The 24,613-nt window shown below is 49.8% G+C and overlaps 2 protein-coding genes across 6 annotated transcripts in view; one reads left to right on the top strand and one right to left on the bottom strand.

Moving 5' to 3' along the window:
• Positions 1-16,298, top strand: part of IQCD (IQ motif containing D) — a 35,024-nt gene extending 18,726 nt beyond the window's left edge. For 3 of the 4 annotated variants that reach the window (XM_070475341.1, XM_070475343.1, XM_070475344.1), the window contains 5 exons: positions 6,899-7,713; positions 9,177-9,314; positions 10,359-10,592; positions 14,254-14,325; positions 15,893-16,298. In XM_070475341.1, the coding sequence (XP_070331442.1) occupies positions 6,985-7,713; positions 9,177-9,314; positions 10,359-10,592; positions 14,254-14,325; positions 15,893-16,189 (1,470 nt within the window). In that variant the 5' untranslated portion in view covers positions 6,899-6,984 and the 3' untranslated portion in view covers positions 16,190-16,298. The remainder of the gene's footprint in view (positions 1-6,898; positions 7,714-9,176; positions 9,315-10,358; positions 10,593-14,253; positions 14,326-15,892) is intronic. The other variant, XM_070475345.1, reaches the window with a different exon arrangement.
• A 2,528-nt stretch (positions 16,299-18,826) lies between these two features.
• RITA1 (RBPJ interacting and tubulin associated 1) lies at positions 18,827-24,404 on the bottom strand. Of its 2 annotated transcripts, none has more exons than XM_020887843.2 (4): positions 24,144-24,404; positions 23,829-23,970; positions 22,823-23,188; positions 18,827-19,898 (listed from the first exon to the last, which is right to left on the bottom strand). In XM_020887843.2, the coding sequence occupies exons 3-4, from the start codon at positions 23,122-23,124 to the stop codon at positions 19,391-19,393; spliced, it is 810 nt and encodes a 269-aa protein (XP_020743502.2). In that variant the 5' UTR covers positions 23,125-23,188; positions 23,829-23,970; positions 24,144-24,404; the 3' UTR covers positions 18,827-19,390. The 2 variants fall into 2 exon arrangements, with proteins under 2 accessions (XP_020743502.2, XP_070331450.1); XM_070475349.1 differs by having other exon boundaries at positions 23,829-23,907.
• Positions 24,405-24,613: the final 209 nt, after the last annotated feature.

Here is a 24,613-nt window from a genome sequence, read left to right as displayed (position 1 = left end):
CCTTACCTTGGCGGAGGGGTATCTTCTCATGGCCGCCCCTCCTGACCTTGAACGTGGAGTAGTTCCTCTCAGCCCTCCTGCGCCCCGCAGCAGCCGCTCCTTGGAACTGGGGTTGCTCCTCTCAGCCACAGACCCTGTCCTCGGGCGTGTGGTAGCTCCTCTCGGCCGCCGCCCCTGCCCTCTGGCGTGTGGTAGCTCCTCTCGGCCGCCGCCCCTGCCCTCCGGCGTGTGGTAGCTCCTCTCGGCTGCCGCCCCTGCCCTCGGGCGTGTGGTAGCTCCTCTCGGCCGCCGCCCCTGCCCTCGGGCGTGTGGTAGCTCCTCTCGGCCGCCGCCCCTGCCCTCGGGCGTGTGGTAGCTCCTCTCGGCTGCCGCCCCTGTCCTAAGGCGTATTTACGGTAGCTCTTCTCGGCCGCCGCCCCTGCCCTCGGGCGTGTGGTAGCTCCTCTCGGCCGCCGCCCCTGCCCTCGGGCGTGTGGTAGCGCCTCTAGGCCGCCGCCCCTGCCCTCGGGCGTGTGGTAGCGCCTCTCGGCCGCCGCCCCTGCCCTCGGGCGTGGGGAAGCTCCTCTCGGCCGCAGCTCCTGAGCTGTGGCAGCCTGACGCTCTCGGTTGTTGCTACCCCCGACCCTGGGCGAGGGGTAGCTCCTCACGGCCTCGCTTGTGCGCGGTCCATCGCAGCCGGCGCGCTTCTATTAATAGACTTACCTAAAGCCATGAAGCAAGGAAGTGGTGATCCCCCTAGGACCGAACTTCAAATTTGTCTGACATGGGAACCCCCAAACTTAATCACCATGCAGTGGGCTCATGTTTTCCTGTTCAGATTCAGAGATAAGGGCCCAGAAAATTAAGTGAATTTGCCCAGGGCTATAGCTGTGGCCAGTAGCCACTAGAGAGTTATTCGTTATAAACCTAACCAGCAGCTTGGAAATCTGTCCCGCGGAGCGCATTCCGTCCCAACCGCAGACACTATTCAGAGTCCTCTGTCTCCAAGGCCCAGGGTAACACTGGAGCCATCGCCACTGATGAGTTTCAGTCTGTTACTACTTCCGGTGTTCACGGCTCCGCTTCCAGCCCGGGAATCTTCTGCAAGCCGGAAGCCATCCAGGGAACACAGGTTCTCAAAAAGGACGAGAGAGGACTGAGTAATCCTTCAAAAATGGCCATACGGGAACTTTCTCTTGCAAAAGAGTTGGCCACAACTGAGTGACTAAACAACAACAACTGCTTGTTAATCTTGCTTTTTAAGGACAGCGATCTGGTCTCAAACTCATCTTGCCTGGGTCCCAGTATCTAGCTGGAATGAAATAACGTCAGAAGGTAGACATTGTTATCTTCTGTTCAATGAGTTGAAACAGATTTTCCAGTTACAGCAAAGATATAAAAGTTCCCTTTTTAATGAGAAGTACTTAAGAATGAAAGTGTACTTAAAGAAAATAACTGAGTTGATAATAGCACAGCCTGGTCTAGAGATCTGATAGAAATCACAAAGCTGACATTCCAGCGAGAGGGATTTGGGCACCACGGAGTTGGAACCAGCCGGCATGAAGGTATCTCTTGTTACCATCACTGCGGCATCAGGCTGCCCTGTGCTCCCCGTGTCATCATCAGTTACATGCTGTGTCTTTGTAATTCACCGATAATACCTGTCTCCTGAGAAACCTGTATGCGGATCAAGAAGCAACAGTCAGAACCCTCTATGGAACAACTGACTGGTTCAGAATTGAGAAGAGAGTACCACAAGGCTGTTGTCACCCTGTTTATTTCACTTATATGCAGAGCACATCACGCGAAATGCCAGGCTGGATGAATCACAAGCTAGAATCAAGATTGCCAGGAGAAATATCAATAACCTCAGATATGCAGATGATACCACTCTAATGGCAGAAAGTGTTGATATCTGGCAGAAAACAACAAAATTCTGTAAAGCAATTATCTTTCAATTAAAACATAAATTAATTTTTAAAAACTTAAAAAAGAAAGTGAAGAGGAACTAAAGTGCCTCTTGATGAGGGTGAAGGAGGAGTGAAAAAGCCAGCTTAAAACTCAACATTAAAAAAACTAAGATCATGGCATCTGGTCCCATCACTTCATGGCAGATAGAAGGGGCGAAGGTGGAAGCAGTGACAGATTTCCTCTTCTTGGGCTCTAAAATCACTACAGATGGTACTCCAGCCATGAAATTAGAAGACCATTGCTTCTTGGCAGGAAAGCTTTGACAAATCTAGACAGTGTGTTAAAAAGCAAAGATATTACTTTGCCAACAGAAGTCTGTATAGTCAAGGCTATGGTTTTTCCAGCAGTCATGTACGGATATGAGAGCTAGACAGTAAAGAAGGCAGAGCACCAAAGAATTGATGTTTTCGAATTGTAGTGCTGGAGAAGACTCTTGAGAGTCCCTTGAACTACATGGAGATCCAACCAGTCCATCCTAAAGGAAATCAACTCTGAATATTCATTGAAAGTACTGATGCTGAAGCTGAAGCTCCAATACTTTGACCACCTGATGTGAAGAGTTGACTCATTGGAAAAGACTCTGATGCTGAGTAAGATTGAAGGCAGAAGAAGAAGAGGACAACAGAGGATGAGCTAGTTGGATGGCTTCACTGATTCAGTGGACATGAACTCTGGCAACCTCCGGGAGATGGTGAGGGCCAGGGAACCCAGGCATACTGCAGCCCATGGGGGTCTCGAACAGTCGGACAAGACTTGGCAGCTGAATAACAGCAACAACCACAAAAGTTTCCAAAGCATGTGAGCGCTTGACTCCAAAATAGAAAAACCAACAAGAGGTGATTCAGAGCTTACCCTGATTTAGTCTGTCTCCCTCACCTGCTGTTTTTATGTTTGTTTGTTTGTTTTTTGTTTTGCACTCAGCCTGTGGGATCTTAGTTCCCTGACCACTTATCAAACCCAGGCCCCTGGCTGTGAGAGCATCGAGTCCTGAACACTGGACTGCCAAGGAGTTCCTAAGAGTTAGTTAGTATTTAAATGGCATTCCTTAAAATGAGATGCCCCTCATACCCACCCACACCCAGACACACACAAACACTCTGTCTCTCTCTCTCAAGTTTGTTTTTTCACATCCTTTGACTTCTCCATAGACTAGGGCTGGATTTGAGGGTACTTATAGGTGCTGGATTTTCTTCTCCTTTTTCTCCCCAGGGGGAAACATACATAATTTACCTCAAACCTTTTTTTTTTAAACTCCAAACTGTTCTGAGAAGGAAAGTAATACAACATCCAACAAGCCCATTTGAATGAAAATGAGGTATAATTTGCATGATTAAGATATATTTCCATTTATAAAATTCAGCAGCAGAATTAATGACAAATAAAGGGATGATCCAATTTAGGTTCCCCCTCCATTAACAGTAGTGCTTTACTCTTGGGGCAGGAATCTTAAAAGGAGAGGCTTGTGTTGGAAGCGATTTAAATATTAAGGTTGGTGGCATTAAAAAGGACATGAAGTGATCACATTAGAATTCAAGGAAAAGAAATTCTCTAGTGATTTTTGTCATCAGAAGTCAGACATGTTTCCCCCAGTCCCAGTTCCACTGACTTTTTCTTGTTCACCCAAATGAGCTGTCAGGAACTGATGGGCATCATCATAATCAAAGAAAACAAGTTTGCCCTTTAAAGCAAAAGAGGTAATTTGGCTGAAAGCAAATTGGGAACATTTTCTTCAACACTGCATTCGATGCCACACACTAAAGAATTCGACCGTTCTGATTTATGCTTGAAAGCTTTGGGGGGGCGATGGGGAGACGTGGCTTCATGAAACACTTTGTTCACATCCATCCTGTGGTTGGAGGGGGAGTGCAGATATCCTTCATCCCTAGAGAGGCTGAGGAAGTTCCATGGATATCCCTAAAATGTTATTTTCAGGAAAAGCTTGAAGCAACTCACAAGATTGTTTGTGGAGCAGAAAGTGGGTGGGAATCAAAGAGATGCAAGATGGAGCACCTCCCTTTCAGTCCAGTGGTTAAGACTCCGAGCTCCAAGTGCAGGGGACACGTGTTCAAAATCGGGTCGGATCCCACATGCTACACAGCATGAAGCCAAAAAAAAAAGAAAAACCAGAGAGAGGATTGAACAGATACCTCCTGTTCAGCAAAGCAAAGAGTAAACAGAGAGAAGCAGAGGGAGTACAAGAAACAAGAAACACCTAAAGGGCCAAAGAACAGGAAGAAAGGCAGCTAGGCAACTGACAACACAACTTCATCCCCGCCTCCCATAGTTGCTGAACTTTCACGTGTGTCTGTTCCATATCCCAAACTAGGTTATAAGTTCTGGGAGGACAGGAAGTACCTTGCATCTTTTTTAATAGCCCTGGGGGCTCAATAAATACCCAAATGGGTGACCCCTTGGACGATCTTTCTTGCTGGGAGCAGCAACAGATGTAAGCAGACCACTTAAAGAACACTTTAATCATCAAACAAGCAACATCAAGGCCCCTGCTCAGTGGCAGAGAGGCTGCTGAGAAGGAAACAGGCTGGGAGCTCTCAAGGGTGAACACAGATACCTGGGTGGTACGTTGGATGTGGGAGAGGAGGCAGAGTTCGGGTGACACTCAGGTTTCTGGCTTGAGCAATTCGGGTGGCAGAATTGCTGACCATCCAGACAAGGGGTACTGGATAGACAACGCAAGGAGTGGAGACGTGGTGGGGTCCATCTTCGACACGGTATGTTGGGAGGTCCAGCCAATCCCGGCCATCTGGATCTCCAGGGAGCGGCAGGGTGGTGGGAGATGCAGACTGGGAAACCACTGAGGTCTTCAGCGTAGGATTTCGTTTTCCCCCAGAAAATAATACTTGTTATTTATTGAGCATTCACAATGTCCAGGATCTGTGCCAGAAACTTCCCCTGTGAGGATACCTGTCTAATGACTGAGGAAGCCCAGGCTTAGTGGGATTAAATAGACAGCCCAGGGTCCCACAGCCAGGATATGAAACTCACATGGGGTTGCTGCAAAGCTTAGTACTCTTAGCCATCCAGCCATATAGGCAACACCAATGACTGATTTCTGACTGCCACCATAGGTATTTTTTTTCCTGAAAGCTTTTAAGCTTTTCTTTTAAGCTTTTAATTTTGTAGTAATTATAGATTTACAGAAAAGTAGCATAGATAATACAGAGAATTCCCCTGTAACCTTCATTCAGCTCCCCCAGATGTTAATATCTTACATAACCATGGTTTGTCAAAACTAAGAAATTAAAATTGATATAATGCTAGGAACTAAACTATCAACTTTATTTGCCTATCATCGGTTTTCCTACTAATGTCATTCTTGTGATCCAGGAGCCATTTCAGTATACTCTGTTGCACCTAGCAAAAAGTTTTTCGTTTTTTAAAAAAGTATTTATCTAGTTGGCTGTATGAGGTCTTGGTTGTGACATACAGGGTCTTCATCATGGCACTCTGGCTTCTCTCTAGCTGTGGCATGGGCTGAGTTGCCCCCTTGGCATGTGGGATCTTAGTTCCCCGACCAGGGGTTAAACCTGAGTCCCCTGCATTGGAGTGCGGATTTTTAACCACTGGACCACCAGGGAAGTCCCTGAAACAGTATTTTTTTTTAATATAGTTTTAAAGATTGACATATACTTGACCTACAATATTTGTCAGTTTCAGGCATATGGGACAGTGGTCTAGTTTCATATATACACACACATATATATACACATACAACTTTAAAGATTTTTTTTCATTATAAGTTAGTACAAGATATTGAATATAGTTCCCTGTGCTGTACAGTAAATCCTTTTTGTTTATCTATTTTACATACAGTAGTGTGGATCTGTAAATCCCATACTCCTAATTTATCCCCACACCCACCTCCTTCCCCTGTGATAAACCGAAGTTTGTTTTCTATGTCTGTGAGTCTGTTACTGTAGCAAAACAGTTTTCTAAGTTGTGCTTTGAAGTCATCGATCATCCCCACCCCAATTTCTAAAATACATTCCTAAAAGCCAATGAAGATACACTGTGCTTGTCCTAGTGCTGTTTGCTCTCAGCACGATTATTTGCTGTCTCTCTTCTGTTCTGTCTCTGGCTGTCCACCCCTGCTGGCCGCATTGCCCAGGCTCCCTAGTCAGCTGGTTTCCCCCTGGATTTGGTCAAGAGGAGGTGCTGGTGTTAGATTGGAAGACTTGACGAAGGGAGGAGCCAGATTTCCGCCTCTTCTCTCTGCTTTGGGCTGCATTCCAGCAAAGGCCACAGCTCCACTGGGGCTACAGTGACTCCCGGGCAGGAAATGGCTGTGGCTCCAGCTTCCTCCGGGGGACCCTGATCCCCAGACCCGCCCCTCCTCCTCCTCCTCTGTGACTTCCGGCCATTGACAATTGCTGGGTGGCTTCCCCTGCCCCTGGTTGGCCGCTCAGCTCTTCCATCACCCATGTCACAGGTGTGTGTGCTTAGTCATGTCCGACTCTTTCCAACCCCATGCACTGTAGCCCGCCAGGCTCTTCTGTCCATGGGATTCTCCAGGCAAGAATACTGGAGTGGGCTGCCATGCCCTTCTCCAGGGGATCTTCCTGACCCAGGTATCTGACCCACGTCTCCTGCTTTGGTAGGCGAATTCTTTACCACTGAGCCACCTGGTAAGCCCAGGGTGTGTTTAAATACTTAGAATGGTATCTGTATTCCTGCTTGGTCCCTGCCTGACACACGTGTCTGAGACCCACCTCCTCATTTGGTCCCCTTATCCTTGGGGCCCTGACACTGTCACGGAGCTAAAAACTACTTTCTGTGAGAGGTTCTGGGTCAAAGATGCAGAACATCTAAGGCGATCTCTCCACATCAATAGTTTACACAACAGCACTTTACAGTTTACAGCTGCTGTGGCCACGCCAGCCATCCCGATGTCAGTGTGACCCTGCTGACTGCCTTCTCCTTCCTTATTCAGGGCAGCCAGACATAATCAAAGCAAGAGGCCCAGGGAGACTACCCAAGTCTCAATCTCTCAGGGCGTGCAGAGGCGAAGCTCATAAAATGGCTCTGGATGTCCTCACCGTGGCCCCCCTCTACAAAGGTCCTGACATCAACAAAATAAGGCTGATAGCCCAGACAACCAAAAAATCCACCATCCCACCTAAAGCCCTGACCCCCGCCAAGACCAAACTCACCACCATCGAGACCAAGAGGATCATGTCCGTCCTGGATGAGACCATCCACAAGGTGGAGCTGGTGAGCCTGCTGTCCCACGGGGCTTCCGAGTCCAAGACTTCCGAGGGGACGCTGGGGCCGGACGTCACCAAGGCAGTGAAGGAACACGAGGATCTCTGCCAGGTCCTCCTGGACCGAGTCAGTTACCTGCAGGAGGAAAAAAGGAAACTGCAGGAGGCGGAAGAGTTCGAGGACGAAGCGTGGTTCCGAGAGCGCCTCTTCGCCATGGACGAGCAGAAATCCCAGCTCCCGCAGCTGATGCAGGAGATCAAAGAATCCACCAAGAACGTCGTGAGACTCCTGCTCAGTAACCCCCAGGCCGCCAGTCTGTTGCAAGCGCAGACCCTGGGCAGGAGCGAGGAAGCCCAGTGTTTTATCGATAGCCTGGTAGAACTCCGAGGTTTCCTATTTGAGAAGTTACTCACCAGTCCCATGGAAGCCAGAGACAAGATCCAGTTCATCCAGGACATCACCCGACGGAATCGGAGGCACCAAGAGATCATCGACACCCTGGAAAATGAACTGGCTGCCTGTGTGAGGAACAGGAATGCGGAGGTATGAATACACGGTACTGGTCAGATTACAGTGGGAGCCCCGGGGGAGAGGCCCCACGTCTTTTGGCAATTGAGGTTTCTTCCCTCCGCGGTTTAAATAGTTGTTTTTATTCATTTGCTCCACAGATATTGTTTTGAGCACTCACCAGGTGCCAGGTCTTACAAATGATGAGTCCACATGGTCCCAGCCTCACGGAGTTCATGAGAGGGAAGGCAGGTCTTAAAGAGCTGATTTAATTACAGCCTTGAGAAGTACAAGGAAGGGTTAAGTACAGGGTGCTATAAGAGAATGTTATAGGAGGCCTGAACTTGGAACTCAGAGCCATGGAAGCCATGACTTGAAGAATGAGAGGGTGTAAACCAAGCGGGTGAAATAGAGAGGGACCTTCCAGGCCAGGGCTGGATAATAAATGTTTAAGACTTTGCTGACAGATCACCTTTGAGGCCTATTCAAGGAATGTGAACCTTGTCCTGAGGGCAGGTGGGAGGGGTGAAAGCTCTCTAGAAGAATTTTTAAGAGGGGAAAAGATAACATGATCCCACCTAATAACCATCTGGGTACACCTACTGTGTTATTTTATTTTAAAAATCATTTTTGTTCATCTATTTATTTATTTTTGATGGCCTGAGCTTGGTCTTCGTTGCTGCCTGCGGGCTTTCTCTGATTGCGGCGAGCCAGGGTTCCTCTCTATTTGCCGTGTGCCAGCTTCTCATTGTGGTGGCTTCTCTTGTGAAGAACAAACTCCAGAGCATAGGCTGGGAAGCTGTGGCGCTCAGGCTCAGCTGCCCCACAGCATGTTTGATCCCAGATCAGGGATCAAACACATGTCCCCTGCATTGGCAGGCCGATTCTTCACCACTGGACCACCAGGGAAGTCCTATGTGTTATTTTTTTACATACATTTTCTCACCAACATATTACAAAGTCCCTGGAGGTGATGTATAAGTATAGGTTTAGCTGCTAAAACAAAGAGACCCCAAATAATAGGGGCTTAGTCAAGCTGGAGATGGATTTCTGTTTAACAGAGAGCCGGCATGGAAGTTCTGCTTCATAAACTTGTCAGGGGCCCAAGTTCCTTCTGGCTGGCTTCCCTGACATCCCCCACATGAGATTTCAAACTGTGGACCCAAGAGGCTGTTCCAGATTCCCCCAGTCATGTTATCATTGGTCCAGCCAGCAGGAAAGAGGAAAGCAGAGAAGGGGGCTTTGATGTGCTCTTTTGGGCCACCACCTAGAAGCAGCATTCATACAGTTCTTAGCCAGCGCTAGAGATGCTGGGAAAGTGGTCTGGAACTGGGGCCAGGCTCCCAGCAAAACATTTTGCTCTACAGCCTTGCCAGGGAGAGGGGGTCCTGGGGGACAGCTGCCACCTTTTCATCGCCCTGTGACAGATGAGAGACCAAGGCCACTCTCCCTCCCTGCTGCACTGGTTTCCTGACTTGGTCCTGTTCGGCATTCACTAGGGCTTGTTGATGACTACTTGTGTGATGAAAATGATTGGGGTCTGGGTCTCCCGCAAGAGGACAGGGACCTCGTCTCTCTCAGCCCCCCGCTGTGTCCCCAGCAGACCTGGCATGAAAAGCAGACATGCTGATTATTTGGTGAGTGAAGAGATGACAGGCTCCCGGGAGTTCAGTCAGAGGAGGTCACTCAGAGGTTGGAGGGGTGTGACTTAGGGACGAGGACAAGACCCCACCCTGCCAAGTGTCTGCTGATCTCATTCAGGTGGTGGAGAACAACTTGGGGCTGCCGTGTTGGACAGCTCTGGTTGGGCAAATTTCATTTCTGCCAGGTGGGCAGATTTCATCAGGTCATCGGTTCTCAGTGTAAAATGAGGGAGTGACACCAATAAGGCAGGTTTCGGGGTCCACACGAGAAGCTCTGACTCCTCATGGTACCTCCTGCCTTCAAACCCAGCACCTGAAGATTGAAGACTTGCCCACAGGATTGGCTTGCCTCAAACCCCTTCCCCAACCCCACCTGCCACTCCCTGAGTCCAGGAAGTGAGCTCAGACCCACCGCGACCCCACTGCCAGCCGCCCCCCAGCCTCAGGCTGCTGGCTGAGCCAGCCACAGCACCGGCGTGTTCAGAGGGAAACCCTAGTGCTTGTAATCAGCCTTTGGAGCTTATTTATGGAACAGCCCCAACTCCCCCACCCCCAACCCTAATTCCTGTTTCAGAACCCACTGAGGGCAGGAGCCAAGCCAGGCCCTCAAGGGGAGAACCGGGTGGCATTCCCTGTGCTGGGTGTTTATCTCACACCTTCATTCATCACGCCAGGTATCTCTGCCAACTGGCTACTTCCCATAGTGCCTCAGGCAGGAGCATGGAGCTGTCTCAGGCACGCTGAGCCCTTGGCTCATGCCAGGAAATAGAGGGTGGTGGCCACAGATGCGGGCTCCAGATGGGACAGACCTGGCTTCAAATTCCAGTTAAGCTGCACAACCCCAGACAGACTCAACCCCTCCATTTTCCCGTCTCTAGGCAGGCGGCCCCGTCTTCATCCAGGGCTGGGGGTAGAATTGGGAGACATAATAATGCCCCCCCCCCACCTCTGAGAGCTGCAGGCACGCCAGCCTCCCCTGCCACGGTGATCCGTGACCGCGGGGGGTACCCTTGAGAGTCTCTGCCCTTTCCGGTCCAGGTGGAGAAGGAGAACTTTGTGATCCAAGAGCTGAAAAACCACCTGCACCAGGTGCTCAAGTTCTCGGAGAACAGCCTCCAGCGCACCAAGCAGGAGGCGGAGAAGCAGCAGAAGGCGGACTTCCGGGCCTCGCAGGCCAGGGTGGCCAAGATCCAGCAGGAGATCCTGGTGCTGCAGTCGCAGTTCCACAACCTGGTCATGGAGAACAGGGAGGTGGAGCAGGCGCTGAGGAAGGTGCCCTGGGGAAGCGGGACGGTGGGGGCAGTGGGGCCACCAGGGCGGGAGGGGGCACAGCGAGGACCAGGTGCCCGGCAGAGGAGCCGGGAGGGGGCTGGGGGCAGAGGCATGGGGTCCCACTACATGCCAGTTCTGTGACCTTGAGCATGCTCCCACGCTCCTCTGAGACCCGCAAAGAGAATGACACCCACCCCCACCCCCCCCCCCCCATCCTGCAAAGGAAATGAAGGCACACGGAAACCTCTGGCAAATCCCTCCGCTCCCTCCAAGCCTTAGTTTCCACATCTTGAAGACGATCGTGATTGAATAGGCCTTAATGAGTTATTACGAGAACTAGATGAGATGGTGGGTGGAGAGCTGGTGCCTAGTAGTGCTCAATAAGTATCCTTTCTTCATCCGCCTTCTCCCTCATTTCAGCCAGGACCCAGGCCCCGCAGGCACCCAGTTTGCTGCGGACTCCCTTTCCTTATCACAACTCTTCCCAGAATCTGCTGGAAGCCCTGGGCCTCTCCCCCATGAAAAGGCATCTGCGCACGGGGATGGGCAATTCTGGGGTCACAGGCTCCCTGAAGCCAACCTGTGTGTGGTACGCAAGTTAAGAACTGTTGCACTCTAAGGACTGTGTGTTTAGTCGCTCAGTCATGTTGGACTCTTTGCAACCCCATGGACTGTAGCCCACCGGGCTCCTCTGTCCATGGGATTCTCCAGGCAAGAATACTGGAGAATACTGTCCATTTCCTTCTCCAGGGGATCTTCCCAACCCAGGGTTCGAACCCGGGTCTCCTAAGTTACAGGCAGAGTCTTTACCATCTGAGCTACCAGGGAAGCCCGTAAGAACTAAGGAGCTGATTTTTTTAAATTGAGGTGAAATTCACATAACAAAAAAATACAACCATTTTATTCAGTGGCACTTAGTATTCACAGTGTTGTACAACCACAACCTCTCTCTAGTTCCAAAACACTTTCATCCCCTCCAAACAAACCTTGTACTCATTAAGCACTTTCTCACTCACTCCCCTTCCCCCAGCCCCTGGAAACCACTAATCTACTTTCTGTCTCCACGGATTTGCCTATTCTGGACTCTTCATTGAAGTGGAATCATAAAATATGTGGTCTTTCTAGCATCTTCTTTTCAAGGCCCGCCCACATAGCATCTGCCAACACTTCACTCCTTTTTATGGCAGAATAACATTGCAGAATTCCAAAGAATACAAGGAGAGCTAAGAAAGCCTTCCTCAATGATCAATGCAAAGAAATAGAGGAAAACAATAGAATGGGAAAGACTAGAGATCTCTTCAAGAAAACTAGAGATACGAAGGGAACATTTCATGCAAAGATGGGCTCAATAATGGGCAGAAATGGTATGGACCTAACAGAAGCAGAAGCTGTTAAGAAGAGGTGGCAAGAATACATAGAAAAACTGTACAAAAAAAGATTTTCACAACCCAGATGATCACGATGGTGTGATCACTCACCTAGAGCTAGACATCCTGAAATGTGAAGTCAAGTAGGCCTTAGGAAGCATCACTATGAAAAAAGCTAGTGGAGGTGATGGAATTTCAGTTGAGCTATTTCAAATCCTGAAAGATGATGCTGTTAAAGTGCTGCACTCAATATGCCAGCAAATTTGGAAAACTCAGCGTGGCCACAGGACTGGAAAAGGTCAGTTTTCATTCCAATCCAATCACTACCGCACAATTGCACTCATCTCACATGCTAGCAAAGTAATGCTCAAAATTCTCCAAGCCAGGCTTCAATAGTATGTGAACTGTGAACTTCCAGATGTTCAAGCTGGTTTTAAAAAAGGCAGAAGAACCAGAGATCAAATTGCCAACATCCACTGGATCATCAAAAAAGCAAGACAGTTCCAGAAAAACATCTATTTCTGCTTCGTTGACTATGCCAAAGTCTTTGACTGTGTGAATCACAACAAACTGTGGAAAATTCTGAAAGAGATGGGAATACCAGACCACCTGACCTGCCTCTTGAGAAATCTGTATGCAGGTCAGAAAGCCACAGTTAGAACTGGATATGGAACAACAGACTGGTTCCAAATAGGAAAAGGAGTACGTCAAGGCTGTATATTGTCACCCTGCTTGTTTAACTTCTATGCAGAGTACATCATGAGAAACGCTGGGCTGGAAGAAGCACAAGCTGGAATCAAGATTGCCGGGAGAAATATCAATAACATTAGATATGCAGATGACACCACCCTTATGGCAGAAAGTGAAGAACTTAAAGAGCCTCTTGATGAAAGTGAAAGAGGAGAGTAAAAAGTTGGCTTAAAGCTCAACTTCAGAAAACTAAGATCATGGCATCCGGTCCCATCACTTCATGGCAAATAGATGGGAAACAGTGGAAACAGTGCAGACTTTATTTTTTTGGTCTCCAAAATCACTGCAGATAGTGACTGCAGCCATGAAATTAAGACACTTACTCCTTGGCAGTAAAGTTATGACCAACCCAGACAGCATATTGAAAAGCAGAGGCGTTACTTTGCCAACAAAGGTCCATCTAGTCAAGGCTATGGTTTTTCCAGTAGTCATGTATGGATACGAGAGTTGGACTATAAGGAAAGCTGAGTGCTGAAGAATTGATGCTTTTGAACTGTGGTGTTGGAGAAGACTCTTGAGAGTCCCTTGGACTGCAAGGAGATCCAACCAGTCTATCCTAAAGGAGATCAGTTCTGATTGTTCATTGGAAGGACTGATACTGAAGCTGAAACACCAATACTTTGGGCACCTGATGTGAAGAACTGACTCACTGGAAAAGAACCTGATGCTGGGAAAGATTGAAGGTGGGAGAAGGGGATGACAGAGGACAAGATGGTTAGATGGCATCACCGACTCAATGGAGATGAGTTTGAGTAAACTCCCATCTCTTTTGAAATTATCCACAGTTTGTTGTGATCCACACAGTCAAAGGCTTTGGAATAGTCAATAAAGCAGAAATAGATGTTTTTCTGAAACTCTCTTGCTTTTTCAATGATCCAGCGGATGTTGGCAATGAGTTTGAGTTTGAGTTGGTGATGGACACGGAGGCTTGACATGCTACAGTCCATGGGGTTGCAAAGAGTTGGACACAACTGAGTGACTGAACTGAACTAAACATTCCATTGTATGTACAGGAGCTGATCTTTTAAAGACAAAATTAGAGCACATTCCTCTGCTGTGTCTAAATCCATGCAACAGCGAGCATCCCCTCCCTCTTACACTAGAAACCAAACTCCTTCAGCTGCAGACCCTCCCTCTGTGACACAGCTTCTCACTCGGAACTCACCGGGACCATGCTCCCCTTCGGCCATGCCATCCCAGCCACATAGGCTCAGGTGCCTATTCTTTAAACATCACAAGATTGTTCCCACCTCAGGGCCTTTGCACCAGCTGCTCCATCTGCCTAGAATGTTCTGGAGCCAGACAGCTGGCTTCAAATCCGAGCTCTAACCACCCATCAGCTCTGTAATCTTGGGTCCAGTGAGTCAGTACTCCTGATCTTCCATGCCCTCATCTGTGAAATGGAGAACCTACCTTGTGGTGTGGATTCGAGTAGGCGAGTAGGCGAGGCGTGACAGACTGCCTGCTGACGCAGAGCAGACTCGGTGCCGTTCATTGTTACTTTCAGTCCATCAAGCAATGACTAATTGAATTTTTTTTTCCAGAAAAAATATAAATTGGAAACAGAAATTGAGAACTGGATCCAGAAATATGATTCAGAGATGAGTGAAAAGCAGGTATTTGTCTGCCTAATTCTGTCTCAAGTGTGTTTCCCAAGATCCTCTAGGAATCGGGATGAGGGGGCAGGGGAAGAGAAGCCCTTGGATGGTCCATGGTCTACGCCTAGTTCTGGGCCTCCCGAGAGTGACTTCCCTGTCCCTTCATTAGGCTCAAGGGTTTGTCTAGTCTGGGGCAGTGAGGGGAGCAGTGGCAAAGGAAGGAAACAGAAGCTGCCAGCCACAAAGTGGCGTTTGGCACCAGATCCAAAGATCTCGGCTCCATCTAAGGTCAACATCCCAGGCTCCCTGTCCCCTCCTGTTCAGCTCCCTCCAGCAGCCCTGCCAGCCAGGACTCATCTGTGCTGGATTCAAGCACGAGTTCACCTCCACCACTTCACTCAGTTGCCCAGGAACTTTCTACCAAGTGCTTGAGATGGGCCGGGTGCCAGCCTCCGGTGGTGAAGAAAGTCCTCATTGTCATCTGGAGGTTCTACTCTAGTGGCACTTATGTCACTGTGTGACCTTAAGCAAGGGACTTGACCTTGGATTCTGCATGTGATCAACATAAGCAGTAACACCTAGGCTGGGACCATGGTGGGGATTCAGTGAAGCTCGTACAACACAAGATCTGGCCTGGAGTAGGTGCTCAGGGAACAGCAGTCTATAAAACAGGGGTGTCCTGAGGCCTCCACTCAGCTCTGTGCTAACATCAGTGGCCCAGAGCCCCAACTTTGGGGCCAGGAAGGCCTGGTGAGTACTGGAGAGGACCTCAGCTTCTGAGTGGTCCAACGTCAAGCGTGCTGTCAAGAGAAGGGCCACTCGGGGTCTGTCTGATCCCCAGTGCTCTAGGAAGGGGGAGACTGGAGGCTGTGCTCATTTCTCTGTTCCCAGTGAGGGTGGTGGGTTAATGATGGCAAAGACAGTGTCCACTTAGCTCTGCCTCCTCTGGAAGTGCTTTGCTTCTAATAGATGCTTGGTGGGAAGGAGGGAGGGAGGGAGATAGGTGTGAAATACAGCAGGAGAGGCTGTGGTTAGTTAGAGGTGGGGAAGAACTGTGGGGTTTGGTCACCTGAGGAAGGTCCTCTCTGGGTATCTTTGTGACACGGACCATGTGGATGGCAGCGGCTGGCATTTCTTTTAAACATCCCCACTGTGTGCCTGGCACCACCATCTAGGATGTTGCATCCAGCCCAACATTTAATCAGGGAAATAGTTCCCACCCCTGCTCCTGGGTTTGGAATAGTCCCCACATTTCAGATGAGGAAATAGGGAAGGCTTGGAACAAGGTGAAGCCCCTTAAGACACGGCCAAGCGATTAGAAGCCCAGTCAGCCCAGCTCACAAGCTGGGTGTTTTCCTCATTCCTGAAATTATTTAAGCCGGGCCTCCCACCGCAAGCTAGGGATGGACCGTCGCCGTCACCTCTCCCTTTCCCATCCGGGCCTGGGATGCAGACAAGCTTAGCATTGGTGGCCACGGCTGGGGGCGGCAGTGCCTGCAGGGAGGCGGGGAGCATGCGCACAGGAGGGTGGAGACGGAGCTCTGAGCCTGGCGATGGCCCACCCGCTCCCTGCCTCTCGCCCCAGGACGAGTATGAGGAGCTGGACGTCATCCACAAAGAGGAGCAGCTCCAGCTGGAGGAGCTGAAGAAACGGTACGACGTGCTGGTGGAAGAGTTCTCCCAGATCCAGGCCGAGCGCGAGATCTTGACCAAGAAGAGGCTGGAGGACGAGCAGGAGATGGTGCGCATGGTGCGGGCCGCCACGCTCATCCAGGCCCTGTGGAAGGGCTACCTGGTCCGCTCCATGCTCAAGTCCAAGAAGAAGCGGGGCAAGGGCAAAGGCGGGAAGAAGGGCAAGGGCAAAGAGAAGGGCAAGAAGTAAGTCCTCCCTCCGCGCTCGCCATAATCTGAACTCTCACTCGAGAGCTGGCCTGGGAAGCCCCGTAGTTTATGACTTTCACGCCTTTTCAAAATTAAAAACCATTGTCAAACACAGCCTACAGATAAACTTCATTCTCCCCGGGCCCCTGGGTGTGTGTCCACGCTGCAGATGCTTTGTCCATTGTCGGGGGAGGGTGCGGCGGGGAACACCCCAGGCTGCAACCCCTTTTCTGCCCGCCTGGGTGCCAGACCACAAGTTGCCATGACTGTGATGGACGCATCACCGGCCAGGACAGTTGGGTGTGGGTCATAGCCACCGACAAAGGCAGGCAGGGCGAGCAGAGAACTCTTAGAGGGACAGGTAGGGTTTCTGGCTGCCCTCAGCTCCTGCTCTGGGTATTTGTTTACAACTTCGCCCCCATTTAAAACTGAAAGCGCAAGGTCAAAAACCAGCAACCTCACATTGGCCTTATTTGGTATCCAGGGGGGGTCGAACAATGTACTTTTTAATACACTTCTGGCATTAAAAAAAAACACCAAAAAACAAAAAAACAGAGGCTATTGCTTAGAAATACCTTTTCTGGAAAGAAACAACTCAGCATCCAGATATCCTGGGCCTCCATGTCTTCAAAAGATGGGCAGCAGCGCCCCCTATAGATGCCTATGGATGGCAGGGACAGGTTGCCCCAGTCCCCTCCACTCCCAACTGTCTTCCAGCCCTCACCGCGTCAGTGTCAGTTGCCTCTTTTCATCATACTTGGGCAGTGGCTTCCTTTTTTTTAGTACAGTTTGGAGGAAAGAGGTATTTGTGGCCAATGTCTGTTAAAACATAGGGGGAGGAAATGAAGGCAAATGAGTTTCAAGTAAAACTGAGGAGGGGAGGGTACTAATTCTGTTAGAGTTCTAGGAAATTTAAACATCCGTGTTTAATATGCTGTGTTTGTGCTGAAGGCGCAGCTTGATGGCTTCCCTCACGGCCCACCCAACTTGCAAAGGCATCTGCACATGGGCCCCTGGTCCTAGTCACTGTCGGCTCCTCCCACAGTTCCCCAGGAGTGTTTGCGCATCTTTTCCCCCAGCGTAGAGGTATAGAACCCAAGATGTGGCCTCCAGCTGGCCTATCTGGAATCTCTGTGCTTCCTGGAGGCGCATCATGGGAAAATGGGGACAAGGAGAAGCTGGAAGTCTGGCCTCCACCAAACCCACTGGGATGCTGCAATTTTGGGTGCAACTCCATCAGGGCAAAGGCTTTGCTGTTCTTCCTAAGGTGCCTGACCCGGGACAGTGCAGAGCAGGGAAGGGTGGGCCCTGACCAGTTAGGGCTCCATCCTGAATGCTCTCCAGGTGCCATGTGTAACTTTGTGGTCTTACTGGACCCCTCAATTGGGCAAAGTCCAATCATTGTGGATTTTGCTTTTTAAGAACTTTCGTGTTGTAGTTCAGTCGCTAAGTCGTGTCCAAATCTTTGTGACCCCATGGACTGCAGCATGCCAGGCTTCCCTGTCCATCACCAACTCCTGGAGCTTGCTCAAACTCATGTCCATTGAGTTGGTGATTGCTCTTCTCCTGCCTTCAGTCTTTCCCAGCATCAGGGTCCTTTCCAATGAGTCAGCTCTTCGTATCAGGTGGACAAAGCATTGGAGTTCCAGTTTCAACATCCATCCTTCCAATGAATAGTCAGGATTGATTTCCTTTAGGATTAACTGGTTTGATCTCCTTGCAGTCCAAGGGACTCTCAAGAGTCTTCTCCAACACCACAGTTCAAAAGCATCAATTTTTCGGTGCTCAGCTTTCTTTATGGTCCACCTCTCACATTCATACAGGACTACTGGAAAAACCATAGCTTTGACTAGATGGACTTTCGTTGGCAAAGTGATGTCTCTGCGTTTTAATATGCTATCTAGGTTTGTCATAACTTTTCTTCCAAGGAGCAGTTTTCTTCCAATCCTTCAATTTCATGGCTGCAGTCACTGTCCAAAGTGATCCTGGAGCCCAAGAAAATAAAATCTGTCGCTGCTTCCACTTTCCCCCCCTCTATGTGCCATGAAGTGATGGGACTGGATGCCATGATCTTGGCTTTTTCGAATGCTGAGTTTAAGCCAGTCTTTTCACTCTCCCCTTTTACTCTCCTCAAGAAGCTCTTTAGTTCCTCTTCCCTTTCTGCCAGTATCATCTGCATATCTGAGGTTATTGACATTTCTCCTGGCGATCTTGATTCCAACTTGCGATTCATCCAGCCTGGCATTTCGCATGATGTGCTCTGTATATAAGTTAAATAAGCAGGGTGATACTATACAGCCTTGTCATACTCTTTTCCCAATTTTGAACCAGTTAGTTGTTCCATGTCCAGTCTTAGCTATTGCTTCTTGACCTGCATTTTTAAAGGTAGGAAATGTACATCAGATACATGTTTATATATCTGATTTCAAAACAACTGTAGCCCATATTCTGAACTCAGGAAGACCCAGCCAACCCACCAATCAGTGGCATTAGCTAGAAGCCCATGATGGGAGGAGGATCAGTTGCCCCACTGCCACGGTTGTGATTGCAACATTATTAATTTTGTTACTTAAATCAATTCAGGCCTAACACTGGTCTTTACCTTACAGGGAAAAAAGAAATTAACAAAACTCATGGCTTTGATGAGCTACTGATATATTTAATACATGAAAATAAATACATGACTATTAAAATTTTTAAATGTCCACCCACATATCACCCAGGTCCTCGTGTACCCCGCTGGTCCACACATGGTGCCTGGGAAAATTCCTGAGGCCTCCAGACTCAGCTGGAAACTTATCCTGAGCAGGAACTTGGCTTGAAGGGAGGGAGGAAGAGCCCTCCAGGTTGGCGATCACACCATTTATTCACACTTGGTGGGGAGACAATGTTGTGGGTGTGATGGAGGAGGTGGGGGACCCTCCCGGGAGACACCCCCTGGGTTGGCACTGACAGGCCATGTGGCCATGACAGGACTGGACACAGGTATGTCAAGGGTTGACCCTCCAATCCGTATCAGCAGGGAAAACAGGGAGCAACCAGAGGTGGTCAGATGGGGGCACTGCCCACCCTCGCTCTGTCCCCGGGAGTGCTCCACCAATGCCTTGTGTTCTCCCCAGAGGCCTGCGCACCAGCACCATTCTCTGAAACTCTGCCCCTCGCTGGGACCCCATGGGCACACCTGTACAAAGGACCAAGAAACTCATTTCCAAGGGGGCTTTGTCTTCTGGGTAGCCCCACCTTGTTGGGGGGTAGCTGGCTCTGAAACGCTGACTGAACGCGCCCTGGGAGTCACCAGGGGACTCCGGAAGGTCACCCCTGATGGGGCAGGCCTGGGATCTCGGGGCCCACTGGTGCAGGGGCTGCTGGCGGGTGGGCGACCTGTGCTGGGGACATTAAGGTGGGTGAGGGAGTGGGAATGCTCCCGCCTCAGAGGGCGTGGAGTGTCTAACCCATCCGCGGACAGCCTCCGGGAGCTGGCCACTACCCTGTGCTCTGTCTTTGAGAGGTCAGCTGGGTGAATGGCTCGCACTGGAGTCTCCCTGGGGCGGGGAGAATGGCTGCCCCTAGGGGTAGCCGGGGGTGTCCAGAAGAGGGCGTGGAGCTTTGCAGCATCACCCCTCGCCATCCACTTGGCCTCCCAGCCGGCGCCCTCCTGTCGGGAGCCAAAGAGAGACTCATCGCAGTAAGAAGGAGTGTGGCTGATCAGTCTGGGAAGGGAAGAGAAACAATGAGCAGGGGAAATAAGCCCTGTAACCTTTTCTCACCCCCCCCCCCCGCCCCCTCCCCCTGCCCCGGCCAGGCCCCTGCAGCACGAGAGGATTGCCTGTAGATCCCAGAAGTCCTTGTATCCCAGCGTGGTACCCACAGGGAAGCCACAGCCCTCATGTGCCACTATCCTCAACTCTATTTTCCCCCTGCTGAGCATCCAGTCCCCCTGCATCCTCCCCATCCCATCCTGAGCATGTGCCCAATTGGCCTACGCCAGGCCAATTTGCATACCCCATCCTCCTGACCACACTGATTGGCTCAGGACTAACCACATGACCCATTCTGCCCAATGGGAGTTTTCCTTAGAATCTTTGCGAAAACTACTAGGAGAAAAATGTCTTTCCTCCTCTGAGTGCTTAAGAAAGAGCAGGAAGGATATAAGGGCAAAAGAGCTGGTGGCCATCTCACCTGGAATATGTGTGGGAAAGAATCCCAACAACATTTTGAGCCCCTGTTATATAAGTCCCAAATGCCCTTTGTCTGCTGAGGCCCGTTTAACTTGTTTCCAAGCCCAATTCTTCTCTTATTTGCAACCAACACTAATATAACCTTAGTCTTCAGCACCTTCACTTTTTCTTTCAACTCACCACTTCACCTTTTTCCTAGTGGCCCTGTCAGCCGAACCCTCTGCAGTCATGTGGCCCTTCTAACTGCATTTGAAATTGCACAGCCAAGCACCTGGCATGTAGAGGGTGCTGTGAGCTGGCACACCACCAGAGTAGCTTTTAAAATTTTTGAATATTTATTTACTCAGGGCTTTTCCTGTATAGGCCCAGGACTCAGCTTGTCACTTGTGTTATCTCATTATTTCTCACAAAACCCACAGGATGGCAATATGATAATCCTATTTTATAGACAAGAAAACTGAGGCAGGGATGAAAACAAGGAAGGCTTACAGAGATTCAAATCCAGCCCCTCCCCCTCCCCACTCAAGGGCCCAAGCTCTTGATCACTAAGCCAGACTTAAATGCCTTAAGGGCCTCTCACCTTTGACTAGATTCATTCAGCAATTTTTTTTTTTTTTATTAATCCCACAAATATTCACGGCATATCTATGAGATGTGAGGTCCATGACTTTAGGCCAGAACTAAAAGTGCTCCCCATTCCCAAACTGCAAGTCTTTGGAAAGTCAACATTTTGGCCACTTGATTTAACTGTTCAAACCCAGATTTGGTTGATACCTATGTCTGTCTGGTACCAAAGTTTCTGCTTAATAGCATCTCTACCTCTTATGCACCGTCTAACTTGACACCCTCTACCTGTCAGTATCCAGCACGAAATTCCACCCTCCGGGCGAGCACAGGGCTGGCTGGTGCCTCCCTGGCACAGACTTCTGTTAGTGCAGCCTACAGTAACACCAGCACTTTCAGCCACGTTGTAGATGTCAGTGCCGCTAATGTCAACCTGAGCCTGCCCCGTGCTCCATGGGAACTGTCAAGCAGACGTGACAATAATGGGGTCTTGCTTTCATCTCTGTTGAATTTTATCCTCTTAAATAGGCACTATTCCCACTCTCAGTTAGCGTACATGCCTTTTGGCTCAGAATGGATCCCAAATAGGACTGGCTAGTTATTAAGGACTGAACTGCCTCCTCCCAAAATCTGTGTTGAATTAAATTAAGGTTAAATGAGGCCATGGGCTTTCCTGGTGACTCAGTGGTAAAGAATCTGCCTGCAATGCAGGAGACCTGGATTTGATCCCTGGATCGGGAAGATCCCCTCAAGGAAGGCATAGCAACCCACTCCAGTCTTCTCACCTGGAGAAATCCATGGACAGAGGAGCCTGGCAGGCTACAGTCCATGGGGTTGCAAAGAGCTGGACATGACTGAACGACTAACACACACACAAATGAGGCCACAAAGGTGAGGCTCTAATCCAATAGGATTTGTGTCCTTATAAGAAGAGGAAGAGGCACCAAGAATGTACACACTCAAAGAAAAGTCCATGTGAGGACCCAGGGAATAGCTGGCCATCTGCAACCCAAGGATAGGCTTCAGGAGAAAACAACCCTGCTAGCATTTTGACTTTCGACTTTAAGCCTCCATAACCGTGAAAACTCAAATTTATGCTGTTTAGGCCTCCCAGTCTATAGTATTTTGTTATATATATAACAAACCTGATTGATTAATATACTAGTCTTTCATATCTCTGTTCAAGACACTGATGACAATCAATAAGATAGAGCCCTGTGGCCTCCCTCCAGACTATTAATTGAAATAACTTAAATAATCCTTACAAAATAACCACTGGCATTAGATTCCATTTTTCTAACTTGTTGGTGGAAATGCAGCAAGAACCATTTTCAAAATGACTTGCTTAAGTTTGGAATCACCACATCTATGTCATTTGATGGATTAAGCACACTAGTAATCTTATGCAAATTGCTCTGTGATCTTGGATAAATCAAGGACTCTCTGGTACCTCAGAAGGTAAAGAATTCTCCTGCAGTGCAGAAGACCCAGGTTCAATCCCTGGGTAGGAAAGATCCCCTAGAGAAGGAAATGGCAACCCACTCCACTCTTCTTGCCTGGAGAATTCCATGGACAGAGGAGCCTGGCAGGCTACAGTATATGGGGTCGCAAAGAAATGGATACAACTGAGCGACTAACACTCTCTCTCTGTTGGACAAATCAGCTCACCCCTCTGGGCCTCAGAAGTCCGGTCTAATGGCATTACCATTTATTGATCCCTTAGTGTCAGGTAACCATGCCAACCACTGTACATGTCTCACCCCCTTAAGTCTTTTCAATAACCCCACTACATCCCACTTTCCACTGTGAGGAAACTGGGGCTCAGAGAGGTCAAACTGCTTGCCCAAGGTCACACGGAAGGTGATCGGCAGGGAACCTCCCTATCCTATTACCTGTATTTGTTCTTCTTCCTTGGTGTGAGGGTTGGGGTGCTGCCACTGGAAGAGGTGGACTCACAGCTCCCATTGGCCCCCAAGGCCTGTGACACCCCTGTCCCCACTCCTCTGGTTCTGTTGGCCTTCTTCATCCACGGTGGGTCAAAGTCTGGTGGTGCAGGCCGTATGCCTGCAGGGCTGCCAAACAAAGTCTCATCCACGTATGATGGCCTAACTTTGACCCGGTAGCCACCCCGGTCACGGTGCTGAACGTGGAGGGTCTGCATCCCGCTGATGGCCAGCTCCACCGGGGTCTTCATGCTCTCCGTAGTCCTGGGTGACAGCAGGGGTGCTCTGCTTGCCAGGCCCTGCCTCCAGGGCTCCCTATGAAAAGGGGTCAGGGTGGCAACATCTGTCATCAGAAAAGACTGGCAATCGCTTAAGTCCCTGTCCCCAGGCCAAAAAGGTCACATTCTCCCTCAACCAGTCTTCCTCAAAGGGGAGCTGCCAATCCCAGGGAACATTTCAGAAATTTGACCTTCTCTGAGTTGTTGTAATTAAGGGGTGGGCGTCCCTGGTGGCTCAGATGGTAAAGAATCCACCTGCAGTGCAGGAGACCTGGGTTTGATCCCTGGGTTGGGAAGATCCCCTGGAGGAGGACATGGCAACCCACTCCAGTATTCTTGCCTGGAGAATCCCCATGGACAGAGGAGCCTGGCAGGCTACAGTCCATGGATTCGCAGTTAGGCACAACTGAGTGACTGAGCACACAGAAATGACGGGGACAGGGGTGCTACAAATATTTAATGAGTAAATACGCATTCCTAGCATACTGGTGTGTGCTCAGTCAATATTTATAGAACGCTAGGGGGATGAACAAGAGATTTGGGCCTGTGCCTATTCTGGCACCAAACAGAAAGTCAACTATGCTGGTGGGGGATGGGGGAAACAGGGCAGTTTTCTATATCTTGTACATATTTATGGAGCAGAAATAATAACCAGCATTGATTGATCCCAAGCCTACCTCCTGCAAAGAGCTTTACAAGCATTGTCTCATTTCATCCTCTCAACACTCCTGTGAGGTAGCTTCCATTATTTTCATTCTACAGATGACAAAACTGAGGCTTCAAAAGGTGTAGTCACAAGTGTCAGTCACACCTATAAAGCTAGAACAGTGGAAATTGAATTTGAACCTGATTAAGGGTCTAAAGCTCGTGCACTTAACCATTCCACTAGTAGGGAATCACACCCAGTCCTCCAGCTGCCCCACATTCACCGATCCCCAAGTCCACGTCCCTTAGATGTCTGATGTGCCCGCATTATAGAGTTATTTTCCTACCTGAGCATCTTGGCTCACTGACGTCGGTCGTTACCCTCAGCGTCCCCTGCTCCCAGGCCTGGACTCTTTCGCGGGGGCCCTAGGGCACCGGTGGCGCGCGCCGGACATCAGAATCGGCAGCTCTGAATTCCGGGAGCCCGCGAAGTTCCAAGGCCGCCCCCAGCCCCAGCCCAAGCTGGGGACTCTGCGCGGAACGACTCAGCGCCGGCAGCCCGGCCCTAGCGACGTGTGCTCCGCGCGCGCGCGCGCGTCCAACAGCAACCCGTGAGTGACAGGATGGGGCGGGGCGGCCTGAACCATTCACTCCTCGGGGGTGAGTTAAGGCCCCCGATTCCGGACGCCCCCCGGAGCTCCCCAAAGCTTCGGAAGGGGGACCTTCCGCGCCAGCAAGGGAAGTGTGTGCGTGCATGTGGATCAAGCCTCCAGAAGCAGCAGAAGGAGCGGGAACGCAGCCGGGGCCGCGTGGAGGC

Source organism: Odocoileus virginianus, chromosome 12 (assembly GCF_023699985.2).
Source record: "Odocoileus virginianus isolate 20LAN1187 ecotype Illinois chromosome 12, Ovbor_1.2, whole genome shotgun sequence".
NCBI lineage: Eukaryota > Metazoa > Chordata > Mammalia > Artiodactyla > Cervidae > Odocoileus > Odocoileus virginianus.
This window is presented reverse-complemented; position numbering and strand designations above follow the sequence as displayed.